Consider the following 27278-nt stretch of genomic DNA (forward strand, 5'->3'; position numbering starts at 1 on the left):
AACTTTTGGAACACGTTTCCCTTCCCCCGGCCAGACAAACAGCTTGGTCGACATAAAGACCCATCGGGAAGCTCTGTCGCAAGCCACAGAGGCCGTGAGCATCCTGACCATCCACAGGGTCAATGTCACCGACACTGGCCTCTACTGCTGCAACGTCACCAGCATTGGCACCAGGCAAAGCCAGCAAACAAAAGTCATTGTTTACGGTAAGAACCCGAGTTGCGTTTTTTTTTTTTTTTTACTCAGAGGAACGTCGTCCGCGCCGACCTTTATGTGTTTGTTTGAGAGCGGCGACGGGGCTGCGCTGGGCGCGGTCCCGTCCCTCAGCATTGTGTTGGGGTCCAAGCAGGATCTGTGAGGGAATCTGTAAACCGACGATAAATTTGTACATGACCAGGGCAGCTTGACACAAGGCTGAGGTCATTTGCAAGCGGTGGAGCTCGGCCAGTTTAGCCTCGGGTCCCCCAACCCTCAACAATCAATGATGAACCGTGGCCGAAATCGAGGTGAACAGCTCGTGTTTATTCAATGAAAATATGGTGCATTGAGAATATTGCAGCCTGACAACACGCAGAAAAAAACTAGTTTAATGAGGAACCAGGAAAACCAGACGATGCCGTGGGAGAAAATATTCCCTTTTACGTCGAATTAGCAGACTAAAAGGAAGCAGTTTCAAAAAGATGAGAGAGACCACATGAAGATTTTGCAGGTAACCCAGTAGTTGTGAATCTGCTTTGCAGGGCACGAACAAGAAACTGGGATCAGATCTGGTAAAAAAATATATATATATATATTTATATATATTTCAGTCTTTGGGTTTCTTCAACAGATGGGTTGGCTCAGGTATCAGGATATAGTTGTGTATTAGTGCTTGTGACGATCAAGTGTTATCATTCATTAAACTTGGTTCGTTGTATATATATTGGTGTTTGTTATTAATTAATCCACACAATGTGGAAACCTGTGGAAGGCAGGGTTTCGGTTGCCTAGCAACTGGCCCTGGAACCGAGGTTTGCCACACGGGGAAAACTTGCACTCTTAGCCAGCAATACAGTATCTGCAGTGCAGAGGAAGATTAGCCTCTTTTCAGGATAAATGTGCCATGTAACTCATGACCATGCTAGCATTGCTAATGTCGCGCCAATGGTAGCGTTTTCCGGTTTTGACTAAATCCAGCTGCAGATCAGAGATGGATTGAGTTGCTCCAGGATGGTAATAATATTTTACACATGAATGTGTGTGCGGTTCATGCGATAGAGGTTCCACGAAAACACAAATAATATTGTATGTTTTATTTGTTAACCTGGTGCGGACCTCTAACACATGTCCTGAGTTTTTTTCCCCCAGTCGTTTATTGAGATATTTCCGCCAAACCAAAATCATGTTATGACAGACCAATGCTCTCATCATCCACTATCAGCCCTGGCTCGACTCTGCTTATTTTAGACTAGACTGAAGGCGGCTCTGCTGGAGCAATGCCAGAAGGTCACTTCCACTGAGCCGGGGTTGCATTTTATTGCTTTTAAATTAAACTAATGAATAATTCTTTTGGTGAGGTGGGCGCAGGAAAAAAAAAAAAAGCTGGCCTTGCTCCAGGGATCTGTGCCACGACAAATCTATCAATTATTTAGTACTGTGGGCTTGACAGGAGTTTCTGATTCCGCCGGTGTCCCGCAGTCACAGTGAGGTGTCTATAAGCAGAGGTCCTGCTGTGACACCGGATCACCGCTCAAATCCAGAAATATCGTCAGCGAGCGGAAGCTCCCGTCCTCCGCACTCGAAAAGTTCTCACCCGTCGGGCCCACAGGCAGCAAACACTGTGTCATAAAAGGAGACTCGTGTGAAGTTTAAGGTTTCACATCCCAGAGATACCGTGTTGACCGCGCGTGACTGCGTCTCCGCTTTCAGAAAAGCCGTTCATCCGACTCACCTACAGAACCGGGCCGGTTTTGGAGGCCACGGCCGGCCAGAAGTCGTTCAAGCTGCAGGTCAACGTGTCTGCCTTCCCCGCTCCTGAAGCCCAGTGGTAAGGAGGAGAGACGCCATCCTTTAAATCAAAGGCTTAGCTAACTTAATCACCGTTAATGCATCATTTTACCGGATTAACGCGCCGTCAGAGCTCGCAGGCAGAGTTTCCGGTTTCACTTTGAAGTGTGTTTGTGTGTGTGTGTGTGTGCGTGTGCGTGTGTGTGTCTTGTGTTTACAGGTACAAAGATGGAAAGCCGATAAACCAGCTGAAGATAAAACGGATGAGAATGCACCTGAACCACGCTCTGGAGATTAGGGATGTTTGTCCGGAGGACTTTGGGATCTATACAGTGGTGCTGAGGAACAGCGCCGCATCTCTGGAGAAGAAGCTCAACCTCACACTTGTCGTCAATGGTAACTAGTCCATTGAAGTTGTAGAGTGGCTCCCTACACAACTTACCATTTTGAATATGTTTAGTTCTTCCTTGTAAGAAGAGTCCTTGTAAGATTGAAGTTTTTTGTTTGTTGATGTCTTTGCTTTTCTCAAAATGCTTATCTGAAGACAGTATATATGGTTAATAACTGAAGATAGCAATCAATCTTAATCCTCAGAATTTCAATATATCCATCCATCTATCCATCCATTTCCAATACCCGCTTCTTCCTGAGCTCAGGGTCACGGGGGTCTGCTGGAGCCTCTCCCAGCTGTCATAATGCGAAGGCAGGGTGACTCCCTGGACAAGTCACCAGTTCTTCGCAGGACCACATCGAGACAAACAACCGTTCACACTCACATACACACCAGTGGACAATTTAGAGTTTCCAATTGACCTCTCATGCATGTTTTTGGACTGTGGGTGGAAGCCCGAGACCCAGTTGAGAACTCACACAGACACATGGAGAACTTGCAAACTCCAAACCGAAAGGTCCCAGGCATCAAACCGACAACCTTCTTGCTGTGAGGTGGAAGTGCTGCGCCACCATGTCCCCAATTTTAATGTGTAGGCTAATTCAACTCCAAACTGATCTTGCACAGCCTGTGCAGCCAACCAAAAACTTTTTGCCTCCTTTCTCTCTCTCTTTTTTTTTTTAATCAGTGGTCCCGCAGATCCACGAGAAGGAAGTGGCAGATCCATCCAGTCCGTATCCCAGCGGCAGCAGCCAGACGCTTACATGCACCGCCTTTGGTCTCCCTGCTCCCGACATCAGCTGGCAGTGGAGGGCCTGGGGCCCCTGTGGCAACAGCAGCGCTCAAAACAAACAGTGAGTCGACAAAGTTTCCTCCCAGATAAAAATCATGATGGAGGAATGTATTTAGCCCGCTTTTCACATCCAGCGAGGGTGCAGATAAAAACGTAACCTTTAAATGGGACTGGATTGCTGAGACTGTGCGCAGCAGATCCATCTTTAAAATCGTCCATCTTGATCTTTTTCATCCAAAAATGGGTTTTTGTATTTTTGGGTCCCGCCACATTTGTCGATAAGAGAGAAGGAGGAGTGACAGCCGCGGTTCAGCTGTGACTTAAATAGGAAATTGTGCAGCCTTGAATGAAGCAATACGTTCTGCAGAAAGAACAAATAAATGCAGGGAGGTTGGGGCTCTCCTTTATAATAACAGCACCACCTGGTAAAGTAGAAAATTTTTCAATATAGTTTTAAAGGGTCATTCTACCCAAATTCTACTTCTTGAAATAAGTAACGTCTGTAAAGGTTATTCAACCGAATATCCAAAACACACTTCTACTGTACTTACACTTAAGGTTTGTAACATGTATGCAATTCACACTGGGCTAATGGGAAAGGCTATATGGTCTGTCTTCCAAGAGGATGGAAAATTGGAAAATGGATTGATAGACAGATGAGTCCAGATGAGAGACCAGGTTCGAATTTAAACCTTCAGGGACTCAGAAGTGCAATAATTCTGCAGAAACAAACTACTTCAAAGAACCGAAGCCCTTTCCCCTGTCAAGTAGCTGTGAATACATTTTATTGATGTGTCCATTTTCAATTGGCCTCCCTCTCGCAACCGCTCTCAGTATGTTTTCCCTGTGCTCCTGTATGGATAGAAAGAAAGAGAGAGGGAGAGAGAGAAAGAGAGAGAGAGAGAAAGAGAGAGAGAGAGAAAGAGAGAGAAAACAAGTGCTATAGAAAAAAAAAAAGGCAGGTAGTAAATGGAGCCCATTTATCCACGACGTGTTAGAAGTGACTTCTGTTGTGGAAGTGGAAGGCGAGGGAGAGTTAGCAAAGAATGAGGTGTGGAGGAAAGTCGGCGGAGAGGAGGGAAAGTTAAATAGAGGAAACATGAGGACACGGTGCGTTTGGAACGGAACAAAACAAACTGAAGAGCAGGATGAAAGAGAATGTGCGAGAGAAAAGCACTGTGGACCGCGGCTGATGCCGCTCCTCAAAAACCAAGAGTATGAAAGTCGAGACCCTGGCCCGCCACTCCTTCGCTGCCGAACGCAAAACGGTGCTGGATCCTCCGTTCCAGCTTCTCTCTCCTCACCTTGAAACCAGGGCCTTCCTGCCAAGGCTCGCGCTCAACAACTTTTTCTCTCTTGCACCCGCCTGACTGCATCCTCCTCCAAGGCTCGGCTCTTATTTATGATATGCTGTTTTCTATGTGGGCTCAGAACAGGAGTGCAAACAACATGGGGTGAAGGCTCATCCTCCCATCACTCTGGGACGCACAACAGAGACAACCTTGCAGGATCAGGGTTCGTCCAATGGGACATTTCCATTGTACATACAGTATATCTCCAGAAAGCAGCAATCCACAACAATAATGCTTAATTGTAGCGTCTTGATAAAATTGATGCTGTTCAGACTGCCAAGCAAAATCCGATTTTTAGCAAATCCAGATTGAAACCGGATGGCTCTTTTGTAGTCTGAACAGTCACAAATCACATGAAACCCGATTTTGAAACCACCTTCTTCGGGAGGTAGTTTCAAATAGCATTTGGACAGACGCGTCTCAGTGTGAACAGCTCCAAACACACCGATGGGTTTAGACTGTCCTTGACGTCACTCTACACGACGCAAGACCCAATGCACCAGACCAGAGGGAGCCATTCCAGGTGCGGAGCTGTAACGTAATGCAGCAGACAGAAGAAGTAGAAAACAGCAGCAGTCCCTGGACAGAGGAGGAAACCCATTGCCTCATCAGTCTGTGGAGAGATAGCTGCATTCAAGCCAAGCTCCAGGGCACGTATCGCAACAAGTCCATTGAGTTTTTCCAGCTGTCGCAATTATTTGACGTCACACACTACACGCTACGCTGGAGGCCGCCTCCGCTCTGACGTCGTTGCTACAGCAACCTGTCAGATGGGTCAATAATGTGGCCCAGTCTGAACAGAGCCAGATCCCATTTGTGGACACTTGCTGAAAAACAGTGTGGACAGTCAGCCCGAAAAATTGGATTTGAAAAACAATCTGATTGGAATCTGATTCGCCTGCAGTCTGAGTTGTACCATTTCTGTCTTTGAAAGGTGGCAAAACACAGCTGACCATGACATGGCAGATTTAAAGGGCAAGATAAACACCAGTGTGATTGTGGTCACAACACTCACATCAATCCGCTCGCCACTTTCCAAGAAGTCGTTATATTTGCACCACTGAATGGATAATCATGAAATTATGAAAGGAGGAATATATTTAGCCCACTGTTCACACCCAGCGAGGTTCCAGAAGAGTATTTTTGGAACAAAAAGAAAAAAAGGGAGTCATCCAAAAAAGTATTAATACATATTTTTAACATTTCTGAGGAAACTAGAGATGCAAATTACTGATTAAAAATACTTGTGAAGTGTTTTTTTTTTCATAATGAGAGACCTTTAAAGTTTGAAAAATCATTCAACAATCCATCAACACGTAGCAGGATGTGAATGTCAGCAGCGCTCCAGTGGATAGGCGCTCTAATACACGTACAACGGTGGAAAGTGGATTTATCCATTCAGTGGTGCAAATATTATAAGTCAACTTCTTGGAAAGTGGCGAGCGGATCGATGTGAGTGTCGTACAGCGAACACAAAGCTAATGTCAGAAGGCCGTTGGTGCAGCTTTGCACTCACACCTGTAAATGGATGGAAATAACCTGGCCGACTCCATTTAAAGGTGTTCAGCTCACTCCTCCTTCCCACAATGTGCACTTTGTGCACAAAAAAAGTTCCTGCAGTAACACTAAAACCACTTTGAACGTTTCAACTCGCTCAGTTTTACAGGCAGTTTCAAAATACACGTCATGATGGATGATAATTCCTGTACCTTCCATCATTAAGCTTCTCTGGGATGTAAACCGAGTACCGTGCACGAATGCCAGCTGCTCTGTGGTGTCACAACAGATGTTATTTGGGCCAAGGGAGGTTGTTTGCACGCTGACATGCTCGGCATCAACTTCAACCACGCACGTCGTCACGTGTGGAAACTACTGATTATTCATTAAATATTCAAAATACCACAATGATGACGGGAGTAGCGAACGTAAAACCAAATGTAATTTCACGTTTCATTAGTTGCACTCTGTTTGCGCAATGGATTTTACATGGAAGAAATAGACACCATATGTTTTCCATTAGTTGCCAGGACTGTAAACATAATTGCTAATTTAACACCGAGCTGAAAATGATGTAACTTTGTGTGTGTGTGTGTGTGTGTGTGTGTGTGTGTGTGTGTGTATGTTGTGGGGGGATGCACAAAGACCCGAGGTGCTGTCTGGCCTGATGTGTATGACTTCTCCCCTGCTTTACACTCTGCATGCCAATGGGAAGATGTGTCACAGGCTGACTTCTGTGTGTTTTCGCCCCAGGGGCCGGCGAGACAGGAAGGGCCGCAGCGACAGCGCCGACTGTCAGAACTGGCAGGACATCGACCCGCAGAACTCCGTCAATGAAATTGAGGCCATCGAGACGTCGGCCGAGGATGTGGACGGCCGGCAGAAGGTCCGTATCAGCGGTTGTTGTGATCGATCGCGCTGCCGGCGCCATGGTTTTTCCCAAAATTGCACGAATCATTTTTACTGCGGTGCAAAAGAAATTCTGCAAAATAAAATCTGAGTGGGATTTTTTTCTGCATTACCTCGAGTGGCCACTGGGAAAAATCGGCTTGCCGCCATGTGTGTGTGTGTGTGTGTGTGTGTGTGTGTGTGTTTGCATGTTCGCTCTGCATGTTCAGCAGGTACTCCGGCTTCCTCCCACATGCCAAAGACATGCAACATGAGGCGAATTGGGAACTCTAAATTGGCCGTGAGTGTGTGAGCGGCAGTGTGAATTGTTGTTTGTCTTTCTGCGTGGCCCTGCGATGAACTGGTGACTCGCCCAGGGCGTGACCCCGCCCTCACCCCAAGGCAGCTGGGATGTCGGGTGCAGAGGCAGTAATAGAAAAAGGATGGATGGGTGGATTCAGAAGTGGACCTCCTATGGAGCCACACGCATGTTGCACAGCTGCAGTTTGTTCACATGGACAGAAGCTGTGTCTTTTTGTGTGTGTGTAAAGTTACTACAAATGCCACAGGACAGAATGAAATGAACAAAATGTCAGGGGGACCTGAGCGTGGGGGCGGGGTCATCACTGCGTCGGCCTCTTGCTCGTAAATGGTTCAGCAGATTGGAAAATGTCAGCAGCGCCTACATGAATAAATTCAAGTGGCAAATGGGTTAAATTTCAATTTTAGGTGCCTTTGATTAATACTTAAAAGTGACAGAGAGCGAGCTCTTGCTTCGCGAGGATTTTTGAACGCCACGGTTATGATTGAGACCCTATGGCAGAATATAATAATAATAATAATAATTTTACACAAGTGCACTTCATGTTGAACTGTGGTGTGTTTTTTTTTGTTTTTTTTTATGTAAGCGTCCTAAATTCTGAGCTCCATAACAAAATTTGTCAGTCAAGAAGCATTTCCACAGTGGAAATATTTAGAACAGCCTTCCTCTGCAGACTTCCCGTGAGGGCTGCTTATAAACACACCCAAGCGCGCACACACACGCACACACACGCGCACACACACACACACGCACAAATACCAGCGCATTAATAACCAAGGCTAGGGAATTAACTTTAGAAGAAACAGGGCTGAAATTACCAATGTGCTTTATTCACACACACACACCTGATTGAGGTTGCGACCGGCACGAAAACCTGTTTCGTGTTTGTTCAACAAAGAATCACCTGAGAGCGGACCGAGCCGCCTTCCTCTCGTGTGATGTGCGTTTCCGCCGCGGAAATTAAAGTCTCACCTATCTTTTCACCCCCCGGTGCAACCTCTCACCCCCCCCCCCGCCCCCCCTCCCCCACTCCCCCTCTCCCACCCCCACCCCACAGATAGTGAGTCGGCTTCACATCAGCAACGCCAGCATTTCCGTCATGTACAAGTGCTCCGCTGAGAACAAAGTGGGCCAGGACGAGATGCTGATCTACTTCTATGTGACCAGTGAGTGTGCTTGGTTGGAAAGTACTTTCTTTTTTTTTTTTGCCAATTTCCCTGGAGTAGCAGATTTAATTGGAAGTAGTGATGTTCTGTTCTTCTCTGTGCTGCCTGCTCTCTAAGACACAGCAGGTCTAAAAGTCACTCAGTTATGTCTTCGTTTTTGTTTTTTTTTTGAAATCACAAGCATTCATTTAAGTATCTGAGTGCCATCCAATGTAACGTTTTGTAATAAGCGTGGCTTAAAATGAACTTCTTTCTTTTTTTGCCTGTTTGTTAAGTGCAGAATTTGAAAGCCCAGATAAAATTCTTACTCTGTGCCAGGCTAGTAGGTGTCAAGCGGCAAAGTAGTGAAGACCAAAATAAAACGAGCTCCGCAAATAAGTTTGTTAAGTGATTTATTTACATAAACATGTCACTTAAATTCTTGACAATAGTCAGGTTTTCACTTTTAAAAAGTTTTGTGTTTGGCTGAACAGTCTATCTGGCCACTTTGGCTTGGAGACACTTGTTACCATATCAGTTTATGATTTAATGCTGCTACTCCACCAAACATTATTAGCATATACACCTCATGACTTCAATTTTAGACATTAATATTGTTTTGTTTATAAAGTTTAATCTATGCACTCTATTTTTCACCCTCTTTAACCGGAATAATTGTCTCTCCATTGGCATATGTGCATTTCCACTAAATCCAATTGGCCCCAGCCTGGAACTTCTCGACCATCGGTTTCTCTCTCTCTCCCCGGGGCTAAGCATTAGTATGAGAACATACACAGCAGCCGCTAATGACCAAAATGAATCCAGATGAGAACGGAAACGAATAGCAAAAACCAGCACGCCAACTCGTGGCTGCAACGACTCACGATGCGTCCATGCGAAGCAGTACCTGGAGACACTGTACAGTGAGCTAATTATTCAGCCCAATCATTACAATGTGTTCAATTTCTATAGGAATCCCACACATACTCCCACCACCAGCAATTTTAATTGGCTGAATGTATGTTTTTGGCCAACTATTTAAAAATTGACTTTTTCTCATTTCCAGCCAACTGCTACTTTTAATTATGTATTTTTCTTTTTGTTTTAAGCATGGCTGCAGCTCCAGTGTAATGCAAACTATTAGCGTCTTCACCAGGGCCGTCTCCAGCACAATAGAAAACAATTAAAAAAAAAAAAAAAAACATCCCTTAGTTGTTCTTTTCAGAAAGTTTGTTCTCAAACAAGTTTAACAACATAAAGCAGTTTTGTAGTTTTGAATGAAGGCTGTAAACAAAGGGCAAATCAGGCTGTATTCTAAAGATCAATAGTCCCACGTAACGCTATAGTTTCATATTTTAAATAACTACATGAGGTTGCGTCACTGCAACCTGAAATTAAGGATAAAAACCTAAGAAAGGGTGGAACGCGTCCAGAGCCGAACTTGACTTCCAACCTCTGCTTGTACATTAAAGCCGTCCCTGAGGGTTTCAGCGTGGACATCGAGCCTTCGGAGATTCCCCTGGAGCAGGACAAGGTGTCCCTGCGGTGCAGCGCTGACAATTACACCTACGAGCACCTGCGCTGGTACCGCCTGGACCCGCTGGCCCTGCAGACGGAGCAGGGCAAGTACACGCACACGGCGGGCCTGGACTGCAAGAGCGTGCACCAGTACGCCCGGGCGCTGGACGGCCAGCTCTCCTTCCTGGAGCCGTCCAACAGCTGGGTGCTGGACTTCACCGTGCCTTCGGTCCGGCCGCAGGACGAGGGCCACTACGTGTGCGAGGCGCAGAGCAGGCGCAGCGGGGAGAAGCAGTGCCTGTTCCGATACGTCACGGTCAGAGGTGAGCGGGGGCCCGCAGACGCACTCAGAGAGAGGGGGAAGGCGATTATAGCGAGCGCTGCTAAGGCCACTGCATGGATAGCACTGATAGTTTGCCGCACACAGTCGCTGGAGGCCCACGCAGACTGATAGCCACACTCTGACAAAGCATAAGGGAGCACTTAGAGGTAGCGCAGATAACAGAAATACGCAGGTGGGATGCTGCAATGTGCAATCGGCGACTCCCTCCAGACAATTTTTCTCCAAGGTTCCGCTGACCTTTTCGTTGGATGGAAGAAGAAAACAACTCACAAGCGACTTTCAGGGAGACGTTGATGCCCCGTGAGCTAGAAAGGGAAAGAGCTAATCCTTGGTAGGCCATGTTTCATGATATTCATTGGTCTGGTTTTTGTTTTTTGTTTTGGTTTACATGCTGTGCACAGCTGCGCCCCCTAGCGAGAGAAAAAAAAAAATGGGTATTTCCATTTTAAGAAGGAAATGATTTCCTGCAAACAAGCTGACTCAACTTTTAGGAGGAAAAGACCACACTGACCTCGAACTGCATTAAAATCAGATTTATTTGGCTACTGTCGCACATTTTTTATTTTTTTTTTAAATGAAAGCATGTGACAGCCCCGCTCCGCCCAAAAAAAAACAAAAATCAGAAATGAAACCATGAAAGCATTACAATGACATTTTAAGCAAAGGTTCATCCCTGGCAGCAAAACAACAGAACCTCAAATTAAAATGTTACACAAATCCCACTAATGTTACCTTTCATCTTCAAACGGTCGTCCGTCGGTGTGTGTGTGTGTGTGTGTGTGTGTGTGTGTGTGTGTGTGTGTGTTTCACCTCGGGCAGTTTGGGACTGTGGGGACTCCAACACCGCAATGACTTTATGCTTCATTCATGCTGCGCGTTGTTACTGTGCAGTTACAGCCCGCAGGACACATGTTCATTTTAATGGTTTCCCCAACCTACACACACACACACACACACACACACACACACACCCCAGCCCACTTTTCACTCCAAGCGAGATTTTTCTTCGGTAAACATTTACACTTTCTCTGAGCTTTTCTTCGCCGTCCCTAGTAAAAAAAAAATTCCCCTCCGCTCTGTGTGTGTGTAGCCCTGGAGGCGCCGCGCTACAGACGCAGCCTCACCAACCAGACGGTGAACGTGACCGAGTCCCTGCGGATGGAGTGCGACGTGGAGGGCCGACCCCTGCCCCGCCTCTCCTGGTTCAAAGACAACCAGCCCCTCCAGCAAATGTCAGGTGCGTGAAAACACCTACACAGGTGACGGTGACGCCGACGGCGGCTGTCACCAACAGCCACCATATCTCTCTCTCTCTCTCTCTCTCCTTCTCTCTCTCTCTCTCTCTCTCTTTCTCTCCCTCTCTCTCTCCTTCTCTCTCTCTCTCTCTCTCTCTTTCTCTCCTTCTCTCTCTCTCTCTCTCTCTCCCTCTCTCTCTCTCTCTCTCTCCCTCTCTCTCTTTCTCTCTCTCTCTCCTTCTCTCTCTCTCTCTCTCCCTCCCTCTCTCTCTCTCTCCCTCTCTCTCTCCTTCTCTCTCTCTCCCTCCCTCTCTCTCTCTCTCTCCTTCTCTCTCTCTCTCTCTCTCCTTCTCTCTCTCTCTCTCCTCTCTCTCTCTCTCTCTCTCTCTCTCTCTCTCTCTCTCTCTCTCTCTCTCTGCTTCTCTTCTTTCTCCTGCTGGGTTCCTTTCTTTTTTCCTTCCCACAGCAGAATCCTGGCACACACACACAAGGATATAAAGCCGCCCACCCACACGCACACACACAGTATTGCGCAAGCAATTTCAGAGGGAACCTACGATAAGAACACATGCATAAATACACACGCGGGCCTTGTAGCCCCTGTGGGGCCGTCAGGCGGCGGCTCATTAGCTTTCTCAACACGTGTCCCTCTCAAGGTGGCAGAGGTTGAGGTGTAGGGGGGGTGGTGGTGGTGGGGGGGGGGGGGTCGTCCGTCAGGGGTTTGATTGACAGCTGACACTTTGGCTTCGCCCAGACGGCTTGATGGGACACATAAGCCTCTATTTGGAGCGATGGGATTACTATTAATCTCTGCCGAGATCCCAGAGGCACGACGCCGTGGAAAGTTTGGGGGAAAAAAATATATAAATTAAAAAAAAAAAAAAAGAGCCTCTAATACTGTTGCTGGAATTTTGTTGTTGTGAGAGCTCAAGAGTGTTAATAGTCCTGTTTCACTTTTTGGCAACAAATAAAAAGAGAATCGTGATTTAGCAGAAGAAAGCTACCTTACACAAAGACCCGTCAGGAAAAAGAAAAGGAGCCGGCGGTTTTAGTGAGGATGATTTGACTGGTCGCCACTTTACCTCATGAGTTTATTATCAGATTTTATGGTGAAGGCTGAAGTTTAGAAACTGAATAGAATTGAATGGAAGTATGAAGGTCAACGTATTCACAAAAGTATCAAAACCCACTTGTGTGTGTCTGTCTCTGTGTCAGTGTCTGTGTGAGTCCCCATAAAGAAGGCCGTTATGAGGGCCAGCATACACTTTCAACCAGAAGCTTGACGACATTAAATCAATGTGAGGACATTTCAACAAGTCCACACTATTGATTTATTGTTACATTTTCACTTGAAGTCAAATAATCTAAGGTGACGAACCCTATTTATACATTCACTAGTGCAATATTTTTTTCTCTCTGTGTATATATATATATATATATGATATATATATATTTTTTTTTTTACATTTTATTCTTATAATAACAAAAGATTGCTGTACTCCGGAGCCGGGCAACAACGTTTCGTTGTAGAAAGAATCACTGCTGTGTTTCTGTTTTTCAATTTTTTTTTCAAAAGAAGAAAGTCTTAGTCGAAGTATTAAAGGCTGGGATTAGAGCAGAGGTCAGGACGGAGCTTGAAACAGGAAAGAAAAATTGTCGTCCAAACAAAGTCACAAAGATGGCGGTGCCAACATGTTCAAGCATGCATGTGCGTGTGTGTGTGTGTGTGTGTGTGTGTCTAACAGTCTTTGCGTCTCCTTGCAGGGGTGCAGCTGCAGGACTCCAACCGCACGCTCAGCATCCAGCGGGTTCGAGAGGAGGACGCAGGACTGTACACCTGCACCGCTTGCAACCAGCGCGGCTGTGTCAACTCCTCAGCCTCCATCCAGGTCATCGGTAAGACAAGCGAGTTTCACACACTGGGCACACACTGGGCACACACAAGCACGCTCAAGCTCCGCGCCACCTGAATCCAACTGGCACACTGTGCGGCGTGCCGAGAGCTCTCGGCCTTGAAATCCCAGTTGCCCTTGAGCTCGAGTCTTCCCGCCCGGAAAGATCCGACTGTCACCCTCGCCCGCGCAGCCGGAGTTCTGTCGTGCACGCATCGCCTCGATTAAATCAAATCAAATCCCAGTGGCTGCATTGTTTGGAATAAATAATTTCAGAGGGCTGCGGCTTGCAAGTGGTGTCATGATGAATGGCTTGATTGCAGAAAGAGCCGTCTGGCATGTAAGGATCCAGCATGTGCGAGAATAATACCCGGTGAAAAATACTCAATGGCATAGCACCCCCTACAGCTGACGAAGGGCACCGTCATCAACCATCGATTGAAATGGAGGGTGCGTTACAGTGTAATTAATTGCCTTCTCTGCCTTCTCTTGTTGTGTCGAGGCTCCAGCGACAAGGCCAACGTGGAGATCGTGATCCTCATCGGGACGGGAGTCATCGCCGTTTTCTTCTGGGCTCTGCTCATTCTCGTCTTCTGCAACGCCAAGCGGGTCAGAGGGATCAACTTCTTTTCACTTTTTTCCCCTCCTCCTCCTCCTCCTCCTGCGTCTGTGATAGAACCTGACGCCGGGGTGACAGAGGCTCTTTAACCTCTGGAGCAAAAAAAAATAATAATTAAATAAATAAAACTCCCGTCCGTCAGCGTTCCGGCCACAATCCGCACGATCTCTGCGACTGCCTGCATTTTCTCCTTGGCTGCTCGGCGAAATGGGAACACTTCTGCCGGAATGGGAACAAATGTGAATTTTTTCATTTTTGTGGGTTCGATTCCGGCCTGGGACCTTTCTGTGTGGAGTTTGCATGTTCTCCCTGTGTCTGCGTGGGTTCTCTCCGGGTTCTCCGGCTTCCTCCCACCCTCCAAAAACATGCATGTGAGGTCAATTGAAGACTCTAAATTGTCCGTAGGTGTGCATGTGAGTGTGAATGGTTGTTTGTTTCTATGTGGCCCTGCAAGGGACTGGCGACTTGTCCAGGGTGTCACCCTGCCTTCGCATTATGATAGCTGGGATAGGCTCCAGCAGACCCCCGTGACCCTGAGCTCGGGACTAAGCGGGTATGGAAAATGAATGAATGAATGAACAGAGAGTCCTTGACTTAATTTAACGCATTGACTCTTTGATTAAACATCTCTAAGTGGTGAAAATATATATATATATATATATTTCAGAGATCTCACTACAAGATCTCATATCCTTAATTATCTACATCTATACACACGTCATGCACGTAAAAGTCACTTACGAATGTGACGCTCTGATTGATTTGATGCTGGCTCGGGGGAAATAAGCAGAGCCACATATTGAGCCTCGTCTTTAATGGTTTAAAAACGTGCAGGTTTCACTCGTTGAGGAAGTTGCATTTACAGTCGTGTCCACGTAACACTCCTGCTCAGATGACAGCGGCTGCAAAGGCTTTGAAGGAAACGGTAATTACCAGAATTGGATAATACTTGGTGGTGAAGTGCAAGACGAAAATTGCCAAATTCTTGCGGCCAAGGTGGACCGAGCGGCCGGCACAAATGATGGTGATTGTCAACGCCGTCTGGCGTTGACAGGGAAAGAGGTCAAGCTGTTTCTCACATCATTAAAATATGAAAAGGAGCCACTGATGAAAAAGATTTCCGTCACTTCTCTACGTGTTCTGCTTTTCTGTGGCCCATTGCTGCCGAATTTGTCTCTAAAAAAATTACATTTCGGAGGCGTTCTGAGAAGATGCCGCGCCTGCTTCCTCGACACAAAACCTCTCGGTTTCTGCTTTCAAAAGATAAGACGTGTGTTTGGTCCCACACAACCTCCCTCCATGCAATCTTTTCCGCTTTGCCTTTGCAGTGTTCCGTGTTCTCCATGTGTTGTCTTTTCCCCAGCATCTCTGTTAACTCGTCTTCCCCCTTTCATGTCCACAGGTCAACCCTGCGGACATAAAGACGGGCTACCTGTCCATCATCATGGACCCAGGGGAGGTCCCTCTGGACGAGCAGTGTGAGAACCTGCCCTACGACTCCTCGCAGTGGGAGATCTCCAGGGACAGACTCCGATTAGGTGAGCCGCCGTCCGAAGGTGGCGAGCCGTTGATAGGTCACGTCGGAAATCCTACGGACAAGGCTGAGAGCAAATGGATGGAAGTGAATTTCTTTCCATCTCCGGAATCTTTGACGGTAACGACTTTGGACCACATCCAGTCGGGCAAAGTGCTGCCAAGCTCGAGTGCTAATGTTAAATATGCCCTCATTCCCGCGCGCCGCTCCTGGAAAGGGGCCTTGAGGAGAAGCATCTGTTCCACTGACGCAGCTCGTGCCAAACGCCTCAATTGAGATTCTAATTCTTCCCCCCTTCCTGTCCGTATAGACGGCAGATGCATTTACATTCCGCAAAAACAGCCTCCGGACCCGGCCGCCCATGCGTTCCGCAGGGAGCGGAGCCGTGTCAGCGGTGATCAATGATCACGGATCTCGTCTAGCCGCTTTTCTCTTCTGTTCGCAGGGAAGGTTTTGGGTCACGGCGCATTCGGAAAAGTCATCGAGGCATCGATCTACGGAATCAGCAAGAGCAACAGCTTGGACACGGTGGCCGTCAAGATGCTGAAGGGTGAGGGAGGGCTGTGCGGTGTTTCCGAGGCGAGGTTTGCGGGGAAATGAAAAGGAAATTCTATTTAATGTCAATTAGTGTGCCTGTTCTGGAGCGAGGTGGGATAAGCAGAGAATAATGACGGCGATTCGGGCTTTCAGACGGAGCCACAGCCAGCGAGCACAAGGCCTTGATGTCGGAGCTGAAGATACTGATTCACATTGGGAACCATCTGAACGTGGTCAATCTGATCGGAGCCTGCACCAAACCAAACGGTGAGCTTCTTTGAGGAGGCATCTCATTAACCGTGGATGGTCATTACACGCAATAAAGTCCTAAGGAATAGGACACAGACTTCACTATCTTCTAGTTGCTAATCGCATAAGAACTTTTAAGTCGCTTTGTCACCTGCAGAAGTTTTACACAAAAATTGCAGAACATGGTAATTCCTGAAAACTGAAACATTTGGAAGTCAATGAAGACACATTATCTTCTCATATTCCCTGGAATTGAATTTTATATTTTCACGGCGTTCCAGCGAGTGCACTGCAAAGGATCAACAAGGAGTTTTCCTTCAACTTGATGCAGTAAGCTCTGCTTGGCAGCAGGGATGGGATGGGTTTCCAAACCTGCAGGATGTTTTACCTGTACATCCTGTCTGTCTGCCAGACCAGCAAAAGCTCCAGCCACCCCATTGGTTGAGCGGTGGAGGGGTCGTTACACATGCATAACTGGCCCTTGGCACGCCGCGATGCGCCGTGGTGTTTTGCTACACTTTTGCCAAAGCCACGAAAGCACAATTTCCAACCAGGAAATTGCTCAGCGTCGTTGCTTGCTCTGCAACTGCCCAAAAACCTTCCAGTTTTTTTTCTCTTAAACATGTTCTGCACTGCCAGGTCAGCACGACCAGCCCTCAAAGTCGGAATAATTTTTGTCTTTTCTTACGCTGAACCGATAACTTTTCATGTCGCGCCTCAATCAAGCAGGTCCTCTGATGGTGATAGTGGAATACTGCAAATACGGGAATCTGTCCAACTTCCTGCGAGCCAAGAGAGAGTTCTTCCTCCCCTACAGGGTAACAAAAAGACATTTTTTTTTCGTCATCATTTCGTTCTGCCTCAGCTCTTTTCCCGTCGTTTTACTTGTTAGAAACCCATCGCACTACCAATCAAACTGTCAATTGCTGTTTTTTTCCATTCCATAATGAATTTAAAAGAACTCCTCCTCCACACTGTTGAACTGGAGACAGCAAAAAAATGTATTATTCCACTTTCATACTTTTGATACTATTTTCCCTCCAGAAACTTTTTTTGGGGGGGAAAAAATGCCCCTCCAAAAAGTTTTTCTCTCTTCTGCTGTGAGATTGCAAAGATTTGAACTGTCAGACGCACTGAACTGTAACACGGCAAAGGACATTTCAATTTCTCTTAACAAAGAAGAAAATGACCTGGTTCTGTCTGCCCTTTAAGTTTTATTTTACGTCTTGTGAAGTTAGTTTGAAACCCTTGAACGCTTATTTATTTTGGTACCTTTCTCCTCAGGACCGCTCTCCCAAAACCCAGAGCCAGGTGAGACGGATGATTGAGGCGGGCCAAATGGACCAGAGAGTTCGGCAGCCGCCCACTCCGCCCTCCAGTCCTCAGAGCCCGCAGACCAACGCACCCGCTCACAATCCAGCCGTGGAGAAAAGTGAGTCTGTCTGTAACTCACGGAGAGCAAATGAACCTACTTGTGCTGCGGACGGCCGTGTAACTTTGCCTTCTTCTCCATCTCCTCGTCCACCACCATCCTCTCCCCTGCAGTGGAGGACCTTTGGAAGACCCCCCTGACAATAGAAGATCTCATTTGCTACAGTTTCCAGGTGGCACGTGGGATGGAGTTCCTGGCGTCCAGAAAGGTTAATTGTCAGCGTTACTTCAGACAATTAGTGAATGTGTGGGGCGTTGTCGGCTGAGCTCCGCTCCAGAGGCTGCAGGTCTGTGGCCCCGGATCATTCCGCTTGGCAGTCCCAAGTCCACTTACTTAATTAGCTAACTTACCATGAACCACAGTGGGGGACAGAACAATCATGCATATTTATTCAGGGCGGGGTTGACTCTATCTGTTGATCCAGGAGAAGCAGCAAAATGTGACACACTCCAGGCACACCAGTATTCAATGCTGCATTTTATCTCGGCCGTTTGCAGATTTAATAGATTGATTTTGGTTTTGTCCTTCCAACAATGTACAAGGTTTGTTTGGCCTTAAAAAACAAGCGTTTCTCTGACTCAGCCTGAAGAGACTGTTGTGACCTCTTCCCCCCTCTCCTACTTGTTCCATCTGTGGCTCCAACTTGAAACAGTGTTTATAAACCTGTAGTGCATTTTTGGCTATGTTCAGTAATTCATTTACTCAGATTGTGGTATAAATTAATTAGTACATAGTAGCATTGAAAGTATGGTCAGAAGTTCACAATTGAAATTGATGCGTTCAGTCAACAACTTGAACGCCTATAAATTGTAGAACCAACTTTACCAATATCTTCTAGCAATAATAACCCAGAACACACCTAGTTCTTGAAATAACCCCTATGTTGTGTCACAAAGGGCACTGTCGCCTGCCAAAAGGTGAGAGAAAACCCCTACAGTCACATCCTACAGTCACCTCCTCATTCAGTTTTCCACACCAGCTCGTCTGGCACCAACCACCGAGTCATTTAAACCCCCTTTCTTCTCTTTCTGATGCTCATTTTGAACTTCAGTACGTCGTCTTCGACAGTTCTACGCGCCTAAATGCATTGACTTGGTGCCATGCCATTGGCCCTTTAGCTATATGTGTTAACAAGTAATTGAATATTGCACCAGGTGAGTGCGTGCGATACCTGTAATCTAACGTGTTGCGCAGCTTAATACTGGAACGATTTTCAGTCAGTTTCATGAACGTGCAACGACGAAGTCGAGTCTGGTGCATTTGTGATATCGCACTTCAAAGAACCGCTTACATGCCCAGAACCACTTAATTGCACTATTCCCCAGTGCTGCCGCGTGAACGCATGCTTTCATGAGCCTTGTGGTTCTACCTTGAACCACAGTGTCCATCAGGATAATTAGTCCTCACGGATGCGGTTAACTACACAGCAATACCGCGAGGGAAAATCTGGCGCTGAACATCTTTGTGGACATTAAACAAGCGTCATGTGTTAAATAGAAATGTTAACGTTGTTGTTAGCACGGCAATTAGCACTGTGTTGGCAAACTCACAAAGCCTCCTGAGCAAAGCCCTTCCCCCCCTCAGAAAACCACTCCCAGACTCAGAGAGGGTTGTTTTTTTTACATCTATATATTGTAAATATATATTATATATTATATATTATAGTTATATTACTGTCAAACTTAATCTTGGGCACCGATCAGAGGTTTACCAGACTTAAATGTAACACACCAATCACCCGTGAAGTCGTAGCCCTCTGTGTGTGCGTGAATGTGTGTGAAATAAGTCGAGGTCACCGCCTGAGTATGCAGCCAGGCGGTTTCTAGGATTCACTCGGTGTTTATCCTAACAATGATGAATTCAAAATGAAACGGCTGAAACAGTGCTGGACTCCAGGCAACATGTTTGTAAGTGACCAGAACCAGTCGTCAGCCTGCAGCCAGGTTCATTTCTCAGCTGCATGAATTCTGGATCTGTCTCTGTGGTGCGTCCAGCGCTCAGCTGGTTAATATTTACTTGCTATTTTTCGGCACATGCCTTTTAGCAAGAAAGAGGATTAGGGCCAGAAGAAAATATTACAGGAAGGGGTTTTTTTTTCAAGTTTTCATTTCGACTTTTAAGTAGCAAGTTGATGTTAAAAAATGTCAAGATTTTGTGAATGAAGTACATATTTTCTTAATAAAGTAGAAATTTCCTAAGTAAAGTCCACGCAAATAAAGTGGAAATTGGCGAGTAGACTGGATGGGTGGTGGATAAAACCAGTTAGCCACAGTTAAAAGTAAACTGCCGGAGGGTGTGTCCCTCAATGTTCACCCACAGTAATCAGGAAACTAGCGAAAAAGGAAGTACTCCACTAAGACGTGCGCACGGAGCCTTTCGACTTTATCCTCGACATTTTGACCTACTTCATGTTGACACTAATTGCAAAATTTCGATTTTATTCACGGACTTTCAGGTTTTTTTTTACTCAGAATTTCGACTTCTTCATCTTGAAATTTCAATTTCTCTTCTTGTGGTCTTCTGTATTTTAAGGCTAAATATAACAGGGAGGAAAAAACACACCTACACACACGGATACACATTTGTCGTTATCCTTCTCAAGACTCGTTTGACGACCATCCGTGTTCCGTTCTTTTGTTCAGAATACCCGCACACTAGTCCTGAACACCGTGTCTAACCCCAACCTGTAAATCACCTCAATTCATGAATCGAATAAAGGTCCTCGCTCCACCGGTCGAAACACGCTGGTTCCTCACAATGGTGGAAGAACAAGAATCAAAGAAAACACACACACACGCGCACAGACACACACATACGCGCCAGACAGATTCAGTGTTTCTCATCTCAAAAATAGGAGATCTCTGGACTGTGACTCAAATATCAGAGGAAAGCGAGGTGGGAGCAGTCGCTCAGACCTGATGTATGTATGTGTGTGTGTGTGTGTGTGCGTGTGCGCTGGTGTGTATCGTCCACAGTGTATCCACAGAGACCTGGCAGCCCGGAACATTCTCCTGTCAGAAAGCAACATTGTGAAGATCTGTGACTTCGGCCTGGCCAGAGACATATACAAAGACCCCGACTACGTCAGGAAAGGCAACGTAAGGCACCGCCGCCCGTCACAGAGCCGCTTCACACTTCTCACCAGGGTTCACTGCCGCGCACGGTGCTTTCGCTTCCCTTTATCAAGTCACCCACATAAGTTGAACCGCCGGTGCCTCCTCAGTTTTACGCAACGCTCAACGCTCACATTGGCCTGTTTTTGTCAAGGCTCGCCTGCCTCTGAAGTGGATGGCCCCCGAGAGCATCTTTGACAAGGTGTACACCAGCCAAAGTGATGTGTGGTCCTTTGGAGTTCTCCTCTGGGAAATCTTCTCACTGGGTAAACACCCGCGCGCTCAGTTCCCTCAGTCCAAAATAAATGAATAAATAAATCAATTATTGTTTTTGTGGCCAAAAAAATTCGGAAACGTTCGGAAATTGCTTTCCAACGCAATCAGGAATTTTTCCCTTTTTCCAGTCTGATACGTCTCACCGTCTTCCTTTGCCAGGTGCGTCTCCGTACCCGGGAGTGCAGATCGACGAAGACTTCTGCAATCGACTGAAAGACGGCGTCAGGATGAGGGCCCCAGACACCGCCTCCCCTGAAATGTACCAGCAGCCTTTCATTTTCCCCTTCCCCTTGATCTGTTACATCCAATTCACATGACGAGCTTCCCTCTGTGTATTCAGTCTTTTCTGAAAGATAATTAATATTACAGCCCCCCCCCCCAAAAAAAAAAAAACTCTTTGTCCAGAGTTTAGCACTGGAACAGCTTTTTTTTCCACCGATTCGCTGAAGAAGGCTTGACATCACTTTTTTTTTCCCCCCTCCTCTGCTGTCGTGTTGCTGCCCCCCGCTGGCAGATACGGCATCATGCTGGCGTGCTGGCACGGCGAGCCCAAGCAGAGGCCGCCGTTCCCGGCGCTGGTTCAGATCCTGGGGGACCTGCTGCAGGACAACAGCCTACCCGTAAGTCGTCCACGTCCCGGAGACGTTGGCTCAGCAGCATCAGAGTCGCCTTTTCATTCTTCAACCCGATCGCTCGCCTTTTTGCCAGGATGTGAAGGACTACACCCCCCTCAACCAGTCCCAGAGCTCGGAGGATGACGGTTTCTCGCAGGCCTCGTCGCGGCCTCCATCCGAGGAGGAGCTGAGGCTGGCGGCCAGCGCTATGCCCAACAGGTACTGCCATGGCAAGCACTGAATTTAACATAAAAATGGTTCCCAAGTAATTTAATAATAATGAGAAAGATACAATCCCAGACCTGATCTCACTCGTGTATCCAATCACATGATCTCCTAATTGCTTTGTGCAAACGTACACACGCAGTACATGTGTATGCACACTAATTGTATAGTTTGGAGGGGAGGAGGGGCGGGGGGCACACTACTGCGATTAATCCATATCCATGGCTGCTGGAAATGGATATTACACTGTTATTACTGTTTATCTGGGCCTGTATCTCTAATCAGATGGCTGTCATGAGAAGCACTTGGTCTCTTTTCTCCTGCTGCACTGCTGAACTGCTTGGCGGTTGTCACAGCTCGTTGCTCTTGAGGTGTTTTTGAGATGTAAATATAGAAAGTTATACGGATCAGCGTCATTCCCATATGATGCGGTTATTGTTTACATGTGACATTGTGAGTTTATTTTTTATTATTTCAACATACAAACACTATAGATATATTGTCAAAGTGTGAAGATTGTCGAGTCACATTTGAAATATTTGACATTTGACCAATTCGACGGAGGATTGCTGTAGTTATATTTAGGAATATGAGCCATTTAGGTGATTTCACGCTAAAGGCTATGGGAACCTGCAATTATGGAATCAAATCAGCCAGGATGGTTATCATGTCACTGACACGTTTCAATTTCATGGTGTGACAGCGCTATGCGTCTCACTCGACAATGTTCTCAAAGCGCTAGAAACCTCTCAGGTGTCTGGAGACTGCTCCCTGAAACTGGACAAGAGTGCCATTGCACTCTGAGCCACCTGACGTGAACGTGCTGCTAATTTCGGGGGGGGGGGGGGGGAACGCCCATTCTAGGGCCGCAATGTGCTGCTTTGATGAGCAATTTTAAAACGGGAGCCAGCCTCATGTATTCTGAATAATGGAGCCGCGAAGGTCTGCTCGGAGAGTCTTTTCTCCGAGGTTTTTCACCCGGCACCTCGCTGTGGTCATCTGTTTGGGCTGTGGACTGGCTCCAGAGTGATAAGAGAGGGTCGTTATCAGGAGAAAGTGGAGCTGTGCCGACTGTTTGGTCCCACTGCGGGGGGATGTTTTTTACTTTTGGCAACGTGTTGCGCAACACCGGTTTTATCCCTTTATCACCCACAGCGTTCACCTCCAGGGTGACTTATATCTGGGAGTGCAAACACTCTCCCCCGCTGCACCGCTCACATGAACATATGACTGTTTTTTTGGGGGGGGTTTTGTTTTTTGGTCTATCTATGAATATTTAAAGTTTTTTTTTTTGTTTTTTTTTTAATATTGAGATTTTGAATTCCATCAAGACACTTGGCTTGATACATGATTTATTACTGTGATATATTGCAGTGAGTCCATGGAATGTGTGTATTATCATGTATTAATGCGACCATCGTTTCTACCTTTGGGGACCAGGTATTATAACTGTGTGCCCTTTGCCGGCTGCGTCTTTGTGGCCCCCTCCAAATTATACCAGCCCAGGGTGAAGACATTTGAGGAGCTGCCCCTGGAGGTGCACTCTCAGAAAGCCCCCCAAGTGAGCTCCTGCCTTTCTCCACACGCCAATTTGTTCAAGCCAGCGGTGACATTTTGACAAAAATACCACTTTGACTGTGAGCCGGTTAATAGAAGCCGCGTCAACTTCCGCAGGACAACCAGACGGACAGCGGGATGGTGCTGGCCTCCGAAGAGCTGAAGAGGATTGAACACCAGCAGAGAGACGCCGCCTCAAAGAGGTTTGTCTTTTTTTTTTCTTTTTTTTTAAATGATGATACACATGTGCAGTTTTGATTTAACGAACTTAAGGACTTTTCCGTGGAAGAGCTGATTCACAAAAAAGTCTTTGGAAATCATTAGAAGCGCCCATCCTGTCCCACCGTGTCGCACAGTCAGAGGTGGCAAAAGAATGTAAACCCAGAGTAACCCTAAAATAATCTATCAGTATCGTATTTAACGACACAACAGCAGAGTCTGAATAGCTCCACTTCAAAACCCAAAAGCGAAGAGCATGTTTTTCCAACCAACGTAGGAGGTAGAAAGTACAAATGTTTGTGCACAAATGTCCCCGCATTTGTGCAAAGGTACAAAGTTGTCAGAAAAAGAAAAACCTGAAAAATCACTCCAAAGCAGGTATCTGAAAGACGACGACACTTCAGCAACAGTTCCGTCAGGTGTGCACAATTGATGATGATGTTTCACAGAAGAGCGCAGAGCCGGCAAGTCGCCTTGATTGGCTCTTGTGTGGCGCCAAATGAGAAGCCACTCTGATGCCTGTGTAATTTTGAAATAATTTATAACAGTAATTAGGGGTTAATCAGCACAAAACGACAAAAGGGCACGGCTCCCCACTTAGGCGGAGAAAAATGCGTGGGTTTTCCATTCTTGGATGTAATTAAAGAAATCGCCCTCCCATTAGGTGAGGCATCTACTAAAAGAAGAGCGTGATTAGTTGTTAGTGGCTTTTCTCTGCATCTCGCAGCCGTGGACTCTCACATGGAGGATCACATGGTTTTGGCTATTTTGAGCATGAATATTCCTGCAAAAATCCACTGCGTAACATTAAAGAGACCCGCGGATCGTGCTGAAATATAATATTCATCTTGCAAAAGGAAATAATAACTCTTTCTGGAAAGCTATTACATTATTCCATCAGGCCCGGCAGCACCCCAGGGTGCCCGAGGAGGAGCTGGGATGCCTTGCTTGGGGGAGTGGGAGGCCTCGCCTGCTGTTAAAGATCCACATTTCAGACTAGCATTAAAAATGGATGAGCAAAAAGATGAAGCGAAGCTACGGCTGCTGCCACAGCGGGAGGAAATAGTACCCCTCAAAACTCAAAAGCCTCAAATGTGATGTCGTGTTTGCAGGAAAATCCTTGTGTGTGTTTCAGAAATTGTGGCTGCTTTTCTTTCTTTATTGTTGACAACAAAAACTTCATTCGTTCGCTTGCCTTGGATGTGAGACAAATGTTACACAACACTGGGGCTGTTAATGATTGTCAAACAATAGGAGGTGGGCAGATGTAGTTAATTGCCAGGGATCAGGGCGGACTTTAGAGGTGGGGAGCCTTCATAGGGATCAGGTGTGCTGACGAGCCGCTCTTTGTTCCTCTGAAGTCGCACTTCTGCTGCCGCTCCTGGAAGCCATTCGATGACAATGTGTTTGTGTGTTTGTGTGAATACCTGTTGCCGCCTCGGTGGGAACTGTAATTTCGCCGCCCTTTTAACTACCGGATGCTCGCTACCACAATTATCCATCAACACACCCATTTACTCATTGGTCCAGACAGACAGACCCTCACCACAGCGAGGCTGTCTGCCAGGCAGAAACCCTGTGGTTTGTTTTAGCTCTCAGGCCAGCACCATTACCGCACTTCAGCTCATGTGTCAGTTGCTGTTGTGAGTACTTTCTTTTAAGTGTCTAGTGTGTAAAATTTGGCTTGATTTATGATTTTTTAAATTGGCAAAAGCTTAACATACAGCCCATAAATACGTTAATAAAAGTGTATACTCGCAATACAATAAAAGTAATTTGGTTTTTCTGCCCTTACAACGGCTCTCACATACATAAGAACTTTGCTCCTTGTTCGCTGCCATCTTGCGCCGCCATTTTTAAAGAAGCCCACCCGACGGTGTCCTAAATATGAAACGAGCTGTCAGGCGGGCTTCCTTAAATACCGGGCTTCCTAAAAAAAAAAAAAAAAAAAAAATACTGGACCTTTAAATCATTCAGTAACTTTAACCAGGTAGAACTATTTTCCCCCTCTGTGCCGCTTGACGGAATTGTTTTTTTTGTTTTTTGTTTTTTTTGCCGCCATGAATCATAAATGACGGCGCTGATTTGCTGTGCGTTCTGCCCTTCAGCCGCTTCGGCAGCAGCAGCAGCACGGAGCCCCTCACGGCGTCTCGCTGCTCCCTGGAGCGGGACGACAGCGCCGGCGGCTCCCTGTACCGCCGCGACTTCTTCAGCCAGCTGTCGGGCCAGACCTTCTACAACAACGAGTACGGCCATCTCTCCGAGGAGGGCTTCTGCGACTTCTTCGCCTCGGCCGACGGGCCGTGCTTGGCCTCCTCCAACGTCTGATCTCTCCTCGAAGACGGGGGGGGGGGAGAAAATAAAGAAAATTTTCAAGAAATAAAAGAAAAAGAAAGTGTTGTGAAGGATCATAACATCCCACGAATGACACGTAAACAGTCATTTATGATAAGACTCAGGTTGGAGACTCTAGGGCTGCTGCCTCAACATGGACTGAATCGTACGTGCCTGAAGTTACTTTAAAAAGCCACTGGGTGGCAGTATTATGACAAAAAACAATATTTTTCATCCATATGTTTATATTTTTTACCTTTTTATATAAATATATTCTCTCCTCTTTTGTACAAACTATGAATTATATTTGGAAAAATAAAGGAAAAAAAAAAAACAACTCTTCATGTTTCCAGTAGATGACTTTAGATTTTATGTTGTCATGTTTAAATGTCCTAAATTGTCCACAGTTTTAGGCCCTTTTCTCGTTCAAGACAGCAGTGAAGCAGCCTCACATTATGATAACAAAAAAATATGTATACATTGGCCTAATTAATGTGAAATAGTGTTGTATGTATAGCAGTGAAGCCTTACTTGTTTGACCTTTGAAATATTGGGAAAGAAAATAAGACATGGCGGAGGTGCTGCCAGCACCAGTAAATGGGACTTTTATCAGTGTTTATCCTTGTGACATCACAAGGAGCTAATTTTCCAGGGCTGTGTGTTTTAGCACACACTCTGACACTGGACAGGCCAGGGACACATTATCTGGATAAAATGACTATTTGCGGCTCTGTGTGTCACCTGGCGTGGGTGAGGACGAGGTGAGCATGCACTGAAGTGACGGAGGCAACAATGAGGGGACGCGGCACGGGGTGAACAAGGGAGTGAGTCACACTCTTATCAGAGCAGGACGCAGGAGGGATGACAGCTTAACACCCTCGGACGCGCTCGCATCACAAACGACAGGCGACGAGGTGTTGATATTAGCTGTTAGCGGAGGGTAATGAGCAATGTCCAGGGTGCAAAGTCCACCCAGCACACACAGGGGGGGGGGGGCGGGGGGCAGTCATCAGCTCATATTACAGATACACAGCTATTTGAGAGAGGAGTAAAATGTTTCATATCCTATGTAGCAGACGTCTTTTTTTAAGCTATTTCTTACATCTGCGCTGTTAAAACGTTTAGCACAAAGTTATGCTTTTGTTTTTCTTGTAAGGACTTTCTCAGCCCTTCATTTTCTAACAACAGAAGCCGAATATAAATAGAC

At 46.4% G+C, this 27278-nt stretch overlaps 1 protein-coding gene across 2 annotated transcripts in view; it reads left to right on the forward strand.

Annotated features, from left to right (window-relative positions):
• flt4 (fms related receptor tyrosine kinase 4) overlaps positions 1–26408 on the forward strand; it is a 51270-nt gene extending 24862 nt beyond the window's left edge. Inside the window, exons 7-30 of one of the 2 annotated variants that reach the window (XM_076013128.1) lie at positions 35–206; positions 1909–2026; positions 2207–2382; positions 3066–3231; positions 6773–6905; positions 8287–8395; positions 9847–10215; positions 11326–11472; positions 13235–13366; positions 13865–13971; positions 15384–15519; positions 15961–16065; positions 16206–16319; positions 17031–17119; positions 17586–17733; positions 17847–17941; positions 20709–20831; positions 21001–21112; positions 21282–21381; positions 21637–21742; positions 21831–21955; positions 23402–23522; positions 23636–23721; positions 25846–26408. In XM_076013128.1, the coding sequence (XP_075869243.1) occupies positions 35–206; positions 1909–2026; positions 2207–2382; positions 3066–3231; positions 6773–6905; positions 8287–8395; positions 9847–10215; positions 11326–11472; positions 13235–13366; positions 13865–13971; positions 15384–15519; positions 15961–16065; positions 16206–16319; positions 17031–17119; positions 17586–17733; positions 17847–17941; positions 20709–20831; positions 21001–21112; positions 21282–21381; positions 21637–21742; positions 21831–21955; positions 23402–23522; positions 23636–23721; positions 25846–26065 (3309 nt within the window). In that variant the 3' untranslated portion in view covers positions 26066–26408. Of the gene's footprint in view, positions 1–34; positions 207–1908; positions 2027–2206; positions 2383–3065; positions 3232–6772; positions 6906–8286; positions 8396–9846; positions 10216–11325; positions 11473–13234; positions 13367–13864; positions 13972–15383; positions 15520–15960; positions 16066–16205; positions 16320–17030; positions 17120–17585; positions 17734–17846; positions 17942–20708; positions 20832–21000; positions 21113–21281; positions 21382–21636; positions 21743–21830; positions 21956–23401; positions 23523–23635; positions 23722–25845 lie in introns of those variants that run through there. The other variant, XR_012925341.1, reaches the window with a different exon arrangement.
• Positions 26409–27278: the final 870 nt, after the last annotated feature.

The sequence above is a fragment of the Nelusetta ayraudi genome, unplaced genomic scaffold (assembly GCF_046127955.1).
Source record: "Nelusetta ayraudi isolate G7.1 ecotype Tasmania unplaced genomic scaffold, CSIRO-AGI_Nayr_v1 ptg000143l, whole genome shotgun sequence".
Lineage (NCBI taxonomy): Eukaryota > Metazoa > Chordata > Actinopteri > Tetraodontiformes > Monacanthidae > Nelusetta > Nelusetta ayraudi.